The 8,762-nt window shown below is 57.0% G+C and overlaps 1 protein-coding gene across 5 annotated transcripts; it reads right to left on the reverse strand.

Moving 5' to 3' along the window:
• Positions 1 to 2,413: 2,413 nt before the first annotated feature.
• PSMG3 (proteasome assembly chaperone 3) lies at positions 2,414 to 4,116 on the reverse strand. 5 transcript variants are annotated; one of them, XM_039225962.1, is made up of 3 exons: positions 4,098 to 4,116; positions 3,513 to 3,752; positions 2,414 to 2,925 (listed from the first exon to the last, which is right to left on the reverse strand). In XM_039225962.1, the coding sequence occupies exons 2-3, from the start codon at positions 3,726 to 3,728 to the stop codon at positions 2,773 to 2,775; spliced, it is 369 nt and encodes a 122-aa protein (XP_039081893.1). In that variant the 5' UTR covers positions 3,729 to 3,752; positions 4,098 to 4,116; the 3' UTR covers positions 2,414 to 2,772. The 5 variants fall into 5 exon arrangements, with proteins under 5 accessions (XP_039081893.1, XP_039081895.1, XP_039081894.1 ...); XM_039225964.1 differs by having other exon boundaries at positions 3,513 to 3,749; positions 4,098 to 4,113; XM_039225963.1 differs by lacking the exon at positions 4,098 to 4,116 and adding an exon at positions 3,881 to 4,091 and having other exon boundaries at positions 3,513 to 3,749.
• Positions 4,117 to 8,762: the final 4,646 nt, after the last annotated feature.

An 8,762-nucleotide genomic window follows, 5' to 3' on the forward strand; every position in this document is an offset into this window, starting at 1 on the left:
ATTCCCTCCGTTAGTTGTCATAGCTGGTTTTGGGGGGGTTGGGGCTGTCAAAGCCCTGGATGAGCAGCTTGGAGCGATAGCAGGCAGAGGTCGCCCTCCCTGGCTTCTCCTGATCTCCAAGGGCACCTGCTTGCCCTTGGCTCTGAGCTGAAACCCCATCCCCACCTCCGCAAAGGAACAGGGAGGGCATGTGAGGGAGGGGCCTGAGGGCCTCCGAGGGCAGCTCAGTGGAGCCGTACCAGATTGCATGCTGTCGATCAAGGGCATGGCCTTGAGAAAGGAGCCCCGGCCAGCAGTCTGGGCGGCAGGGGCTGGCACAGGAACCCGAAGATGGTGATTTACACAGGGCCACGAATCACTGTAAGGCGTAATTAGTTTGCTCACTGGGTGAGGGCCATATGCAGCCTCTGCATCTAGAGGAATGACCTGGAGCACGTGGCCCTGCCTGCGGGAACCCAGGCATTGTGGGCTCCATCGGAGCACCTCCCTGTCCTCCAGAACTGTCGCAGCTGGGAGCAGAGTGTGGCTGAAGCAGAGGGCCTGGTGCCCTTCCAGTCACTTGCCTGGATTTATACGGCAAGAGAGGTGCTGGCTCCAAGGATGGGGACCTTTAGTGTCAGTCTGTGTTTTATGAGCTTCAGGCAGCTGTGAATGAGTGTGACTTGGAGAAGGTACTGGGGGCCTGGTTTGAATTGCACATCCACCATCCAGGTGGGCAGCTGAGGGCCGGCAGCACGGCCCCATGTCCCCAGCCCGCGTTCGCCGGTGCACGCCTGGCTCTTCTGCAGGGCGGCCGCATGACTCTGTCTCAGTTTCCCTCTCTGGAACACGTGGATGACCCGGGTGGTGCCCTCCCCTGGTCTGAGTGGGAACTGAGCAGAGAAGAGTGGACCCCAGAGCCTCGTCCCGGTGACAAGCAGTGCGTGTTAGCCCTGTTGATGTGCATTTAGGGACCAAACCAGAAAGCCAAAAGCTGCAAATCCAAACCCAGATTTAGATGGGAGCCTATCCAAGCCTCCGTTTCCCTCCTTGTTCAGTGAGAGAAGTCATGACTTCATAGCACGAACACTGGATTTTTACATGACAAGTGTAGAGTCTGAAGTGTTAACCTGAGGACACCAGGCTCCTGCTCCTGCTCTGGGGGGGCCACCCCTCCCCCGTCCCCAAGGCTTCCTTGCTCCGGCCCTGACGCCTCAGGACACACAAGTCACCTTGGGGGTCCTTGTGTGTGCGGACGCACCTTCCCCTCTGCGGTCGGCTCCTATCCTTAGAACCTACGCTCATCCCAGTCCCCCATGCAGCCCAAGTGGGGTTCGGTGCACGGGGTCTCACCAGGGAACGCCAGTATGCAAGCCAGTTGGGAGACGAGGCTGCCCAAGGCCAGAACGGGGGGGGCAAAGCTGGCAACAAAGGGGTCCTGTGTCTCTCAGGGATGGGTCTGCCTCAGTTTCCCTGGTGTCCCTGACAGGTATAGGCACCAGCAGGGGGCAGTGGGACTTTGGTCACTCAGGGTCCCTGGAGCAGAAGGGGAGTGAAGTGTCTTCCCCACTTAGGAGTCGGCGCCGCCACTGGGAAGTCTGACCAGATTCCCACACCTGACCTCCTTGCAATGGAGGCTGCCTGCTCGCCCTCGCCTGTCTGTGCCCCACACGGGCAGTGTCTGCGGGGGAATGAGCCCTCGAGGTTTCCCTCCGTCCTACCTCTGGCAAACCTGTGCTGGCCCAGTGGCTTGAACCCGTCTCTCCACTGCACGCCCTGGACGGTTTCTCAGGTGGAGACCCTCAGTTTAAGGAGGGGTTGGTTCCGAGGGAAACCAAATAAAAGCGTCCCCTTCTGATCTCACGAAGACACTGATGCCACCTATGAGGTTTCTTTGCAAATTCTTTCCTTCTTTAGGATGTTATTTACTTTTCTTAAAGTTTACTTTTATTTATTTTGAGAGAGAGACAGGAAGCGAGCAGGGGAGGGCCAGAGAGAATCCCAAGCGGGCTCCACATCATTGGCACAGAGCCTGACGCGGGGCTCGATTCCACGAACGGGGAGACCAGAAGCTGAGCTGAGGAGTCACACAATGAGCAGCTGGTCGCCCTCTGTATGTGAATCCTGAAGAACTCCTCGATGCCAGGTGCACGGGGATCCCCGTGGGGTAATACGAACCAGTTCCCAGCTCCTGAGGAGGGGTCTGTGCCCCACATGCTCGCAGTGACCCAGGAGGAGTGTCTGGAACAGAAGTTAACGGCTGTCCAGCGACCGGCACCCGCTCAGAGCTGTCAGAGGAAGGGGAGCGGGTAGGCATGCACCCAGTGTATGCACTGTGCGCTGCATTTCCTGCCAAATGAGGCTTCCTCCCACCTGAAGTATATGGAACTGAACTCACGCTGCGAGGCTGATTTCTCAGTGTTGCTAAGAAGGATGGTGTAGCCATTTAGGGCAGGCGTTTATTTTTATTAAAAACCACTGACTTCCAACATTTGCTACCATGCGTGGAGGACAGGACTCATACCTGATGACTCATCTTTCAACTCTAGATTATATACAACTACTTTCACCCTGCTGGGAACCCTTCACATGCCCCCCCAGGACACATTCCATGGCTCTGTCCCCACCGGATGGGGCTGCGGGTGACTTAGCGACCCAACCAAGTAAGAGTTGGCCTGGGTGTGCGAGTTCCTTCTGGGTCCCAGGACGGAGGCCACACAGTTCCTCCTGCTGACCCTCCAAATCAGGAGGGTGTCCGAGTGTCCCCTTGGCCGCGCCGAGGAGCAAGCAGGGTCACCACACCTGGCATGCCTGGATCACCTCCTTCAGGGCCTTCAGCCCCTCCACACTCCTGTCCTTCATGGCCATGGCCAGGAGCACCGCTCTGTTCCCGGCTTCTTGAGACACAAACGTCACCAGGTTCTTTGCAAAGACATGGATGAGAGGCTGGTGAAGGGAACGACAGAAGCCATATTAACCACGAGTCTCTTTCCCGCAAGAACCCACCTGGCTTCTGCACCAGTGTTAAATCCCCACCCGATAAGTGTGATGCAACAGCAGGTCAGGGTGCAGCGCGAGGCTCCAGAACACTCCAGGCCGACACTAATTGTTAAACCTGCACCATCATATCTATTTTCTCGGTGCCTTCTGACTCCCTGGCCCCTCTGCCTATCTCTAATCTAGAACTCCCAAAACACAAGTCTGCAGGGCTGGGTGCGGGGGTCTGTCCACTGCCAGGTGATCTTTTCAGATGGAGCAGGGATAGCCACTCGTTCCTCCAAGCTGTAGTGACAGGGTCAAGATGCAGGTGAGGCGCCCCCACTACAGTATCAATGCCTCCACTTGTCTGCTAGATAAAGTCCTGAGGGGCTGGGAAAGGCAGCCACCAAGCGCGGGCTCCAGGAAATGCTGTCGCCACCAGGGGCGGGGGCGGTGGTGGTGGGGCGGGGGCTTGCCTACTGACAAAGCAGAGCCACAGACAGAGTGGGTCTCCCCCTCCCCCCGGCGCAGGGACCCCTTCCCAGCCACTCTACCTCGTCCTGCCCCAGAAGGACTCTAGTGCTGAGCACCGGCTTGCCGATGTCACCCGCGACGTCGCTGGGTTCCAGGGAGACCAGGGTGCCCATCTTGCCGAACTGGGTCACCAGCACCAGGATGTGACTGCTGAAGGCTGTGCACACCACCTGGGTGGGGACCCCGCACACCACTTCCGTCCTCTGTCTGGACACCAGCAGAGGTTTGCCTTCCATGGCGGGGTCTCCTCCGGGGCACTGCTACGTTAAAACAAGATAAGCGAATGAGGCCGCGTCCCCGCGGGGAGCGCCCTGCGCGCCCCAACGACCGCGCGCACGCGCCCTGGGAAGCGAGGGTCCGCGCGGCCACCTGGCTTCACTGGGCTCACGTGTGGGAGGGTGGAGGCGGCGGCGCGGCAGCGCGCACCAGACCCAGGCGCTGGGTGAGGACCCGCGCCGCTCCCGGAGCGCGGCCACGGGAGCGAGCACCGCGGGCGCGCGCGCCCGGGCTCGAGCAGGGGGCCGCGCCCCCGCCGCTCCTCAGGCCCGCCCGCGTCTGCCCTGCTCCCGCCGACCCGTCCCGCCCGCCAGACCGCCCGCGCTCACCACGCCGCGCCCGGAAGTGACGACTGAGAGCGACTGGGGTGCTCGACCGGAAGCGCGGCCGAGGGCTTCCGGTCCCTCCTGGGCTTCCCTCCGGGTCCCGGAGGTACGGGGTTCCGCGCTCCCAAGAGGGGCCGCGGGTTCGGGGCAAGGGGCGGCGGCGGCCACCCGCGGGCCTCGGCCTCTCGGGCTCCGGCTGCACGGGGAGTCCTCGGCCGTCCTGGGGGGAGCCCCGCAGCTCGGCGGTCGGGGGTCGCGTGGAGGCCCCGGGGCTGTGGGAGAGGAGCCGATGCCGAGAGCGGGCCGTCCGGGCCCTGAGTGCGGCCCGCGGGCGTCCCAGTCCAAAGCCGGGGCGTACTGCTGACCGCGGGCGGGCGGGGCGGCGCGGAGGCCCCCTCGGCGAGGCCCGGGTCGGGGTGGGAGCGCGGCGGGGGGCGCCTGCGGGGCCGAGGATGGTGTGTGGGGGGTAGGGGGCGGCCCCCGGGGTCGGAGACGTTAGGCAGGAGTGTGTCCGCAGGGGCGGCCTCCGGGGTCGCGGCGGACCCTCCCCCACTCCCCCCACGGGGTCCCCAGTCCTCCGGGGATGCTGGCGGCCTATCAAGGGCCCATCTGCCCCCCTCTTCCCCCAGGCCAGCATCCACGAGGCCGCAGTGGGTGCCGGGCATTGTGCTAAGTGCTGTCTGGGCAGTAAGTAACTTCTGCATCTTAGCCCCACGAGGTGGAGCGCTGTCACCCCTGTTGCATACGCAGGCTGTTCGGGTTCGGAGAACTTACCCGAGGTCGGCAGCCTGTAAGGGCTGGATCACCCTTGAGTACTGGTCTGGGGGCTCGAATGCCGGGGTACAGGGGAAGAGGAGGAACCAGTGTGCCCCCTGTGGCGGGATGAATTCTGGCCCCTACCCGGGAACTGAGACCTTCCCACCACTCCTCTTCCCCAAGCAGGAAGGAAGTTTTATTGGAGGTGTGGGGGAGCCTCACACTGACTGATACTGCAGGAATTTGAGCCTCTAGACTCTTAGGGGACTAACCTCCCTTCAGAACCCCACACTCACTGTCCAGTGTCCTGCCAACGGGTCAGGACCCTTGTCCCCTCAGCCTAGTCTGCTGACACCGAGTCCCCTAGGAAACCTCAGCATCCCTGATCTTTCCCTTTTCTTGTGATTTGTTGACTCCTTATACAATCCAGGTCAAGTCAAATGAAGCACCTTCCAAAACAGTTTCTGGTGGCTTAAAATAAAAAGCATGTATTCAAAACATTCTCAAAATAGAAATAAAAATCAAAAGGAAACCTGTTTTGGAGCTTTCTTGCAGCCAGGTCACAGAGGGAAAGATTATGGCTTTCAAGGTTCCAATACTCCACAAAGGGAAAGGATATCAGTTTCTCAGGAGGGTGTTATTGTTGGGTCTAAATTTAAATACACACCCACCCACACACACCCCAAAAGCAAATCGCCAGGGCATTGTTTTGCCATGGGAAGCCTTCAAAAGGTTGGTTCACTGTTACCTGTTCATGCAGTCTCTCTCTGTAGACAAATGGACACAAGTTTGACACCCCCCTCTTGGCGGGGATAAAACCCCAATTCAAAGTTCTCTCCTTTATGAAAGGTGTTGAAGATCGAAGTGGGCGATGCTTCCATGAGGCTGTTAAGCAGATATCTAACTGCTTTGTCAGTTGGCTGTTTTTTGGTCTAGATCTTGGATACGAACTGCATATGAGGTAAACGAGGTGGGAAGTCCGGCCCAAGTGGATGTGTGGGCAGAACTTTGGGACTTAGGATCATGGAGGATGACCTCATTGCCTGCTGTTGACTGTTGTCCAATTTAAGGCAATTATTGAACTGGAAAGAAAGGTCCTTTAAGTGATTTCACTTAAAATGAGAACCGAGTAGTAGTAGTGTCACTAATGGGGCAAAAGAGAATTTATCTTGGAAAATGGGAAAAGTGGAAAATACCTTGGATTTGTCTTCTATTCGAGGACTTTGCGGTTGGGAATGCAGTTAGACGTTAGCTTGTAGAACCAACAAAGAATCAGTGTTGACTTGGCAGCACCATGATTTTTCAACTAATTGTGTGGTAGAGATGTTCTCTTGTCTTGAAGAGGGTTGGTTTGCCTCGCTGTGTCGGGGCCCCATCCGTCTCCCCAAGAGCCTCTCCTAATCCTTCCATCATCACGTCACTCCTTGGAGTACTGTCCTGTCACAGCCTTCGTTTGTCGGCCTGGGCACCACCAGAACCTACCCCAGTGTCCCACTCACAGCATCCCAAAATCTTGGATCATTTCCCGAGATTTGCAGCTGACTTGGCAGTTGACTTGCAGCATCCACCCACAGCTTCCCAACATGGTTTCCGTGGCTTCCAACATCGTGTGTGTGTGAGAGAGAGACTGTGCGGAGACGGGAGTCAGGAGCCGCACTGGGAGGGGTGTTTAAGTGGAGCCCAGTTTTGTAAACGGTCAATTCAGTAGGGAAAGTTTCTCTGTTACCATGATGCTGCTCCCTCCACAGCCTCATGCCTGCCGGCACCCAGGTACCTGAACTGTCCACGCTCAGGACCTCGGAATGGGCAAGACTTCAAGCCGTGGAGCCTGCCTCCCTGGCCCTTACTCACTGTGCTCTTTTGGGCCACTTTCCTTGTCGGCCTCAGTTTCTCAGCTTCAAAATGGAGGTAACACTTGTGCCTGCCCCCTGGGATTGAAAGAGGTTCATGTGCATGGATTCTCTGGGGCTTTATGAAGTCAGCTATGACTTTATTTATCTTCATATGTATATATTTATGTATTATTTATCACGTTTATTAGTAACCACCTGTTCCCCCATCCTTAAGTAAGTACCATCCCGCTGCTCTACGCCGGGTGAGGAGCAGCCTGAATGCACATCAGTCTTTGGGGCTCAGAGGGCCTCACATTCGAGGTGGGGTGCTGCTGGCCACCCTTGACCTGTGGGAGGCTCCCCAAGCTGCTGCCCAGGGTCTGACTGAGCAAAGGGCTTACAGAGCCTCTGGGTTCTGGTGAGACACGATCATAGGCGGAGCTGCGTTATTAGTGCAGATAATTGTCCTCCTGTTCTCAGCCAGTCCCCTATAGGACCCAGGGACGCAGAGAGCCAGAGGTCACATTTGTGACATGGGCCTGAGACAGGGCGTCTTTTATTCTATTTAGATGGTAGATACTTTGGACTGAGTGAGGGCAGATGTGCTCATTAGGATTCTTTCAGGCAGGTGACAGACGCCATGTGAAACCGTCTCTTGCCCTGAAGGGGAACAGATGGGCCCAGTGGACAGCTGAGGACACACGGAGGCTCCGAGATGGCTGTCCTCTCGTGCAGGTGAAATCACTAGCCTGGGTCACAGGCCCGTCCTTGAACCAGTCACTACTTGACAAACAGTTAATTTAAAACAACTCCCCGTGCATTTGAGTTAGAAAATACTTCATAGCGATGTGCTTCAGAGACGAAATCATCTTGGAAATTAGGAAATATCTAGAAGCTGACCCTCCCCCTCCCCTAGCCCCTGGAAACCAGTCACCTACCTCGTGTTTCTGCAGATTTGCCTGTTGGGACATTTCCCACAAGGGAACTTGTCTGCCATGTGGTCTCTCACGACCATCTCCTTCCGCTCAGCATCGTACTATGAATGCTCACCCACGTGTGTCAGGGCTTCATTCCTTTCAGACGAGCCAGCTGTCAATTGCTTGGTAATCGGGAGGGTGAAACGAGGCCCCGTTGCAGGAGGGCCTGTGACACGCACAGGTGGACAAAGTTTCCTTCCCTTCATGGGTCACCAGACTCCGCTGGGATCCCCCACTCCCCCCCCCCCGCCCGGCATCCACGGTGCCTTGTGTGGTCTGTGGCTCTGAGCACTCTGCATTGCTGGTGTTTGGGGGTGCTGAACCAAGGAGTGACACGTCAGCCAGCCCCCAATGCCCCCGAGACAGGTCTGGAGATACCCACTCAGGCTTTCTTGGCGCCAGGGTTGTGAGGTCCTGATGCCATGATCCTGTCCCCGGAGAAGGACTGTGGTGGCAGAGAAGCTGATGGTGGCCTGTCAGGACACAAATGTACCGGCACCTGGGCATGTCCGCCTTCGAGCTGTCTGCAGCTCTTTCTCCGTCTGGCAGCCCACAGCCATGGCCGGGGACCCCCTGCCCTGTGGCCCTGGCGTTTAGTCACTGCCCTTTTGGTGCCCCAGGTGGGAGGCCCTCAAGTGTGGTGGCCCGATGGCGACCCTGGGCCGTTGCCATTGTGGCAGTGTCCCCATGCACAATGGTCACAGACACCCTTGAACAAATAGCACAGAAATAGCAGCGGTTCTAATTAGAGTTCTCTGTAAGACCGAAATTACCTTTAGCAGCACCCTGTTATGTAGAAAAACAATGAACAATTAATTTTTCCCAAACCAGGATTATCCAAGTAGAGGCAGGATATAAGAAATGGGCCGCTGAGGCCTTTGGAGAAAAAAAGATTAAAGGCAACCAATTGAAAATCGCATATATTTTATTACAAAAACAAAGCCCCGGGTCTATGTGAAATTCAAATTTTTCCCAAGGGAAATTAATGAATACCATTAAAACTGAGTCCAGTTTATAAGGATCCAGGGAGCGGTTCCTTTGGAAAGGGAATAAATCCTCTTCCCAGGGAGCATTTAAAGATCATTTCTGAAATGCCGGCAGCA

The sequence above is a fragment of the Hyaena hyaena genome, unplaced genomic scaffold (assembly GCF_003009895.1).
Source record: "Hyaena hyaena isolate Hyena2069 unplaced genomic scaffold, ASM300989v1 scaffold_20, whole genome shotgun sequence".
Classification (NCBI taxonomy): domain Eukaryota; kingdom Metazoa; phylum Chordata; class Mammalia; order Carnivora; family Hyaenidae; genus Hyaena; species Hyaena hyaena.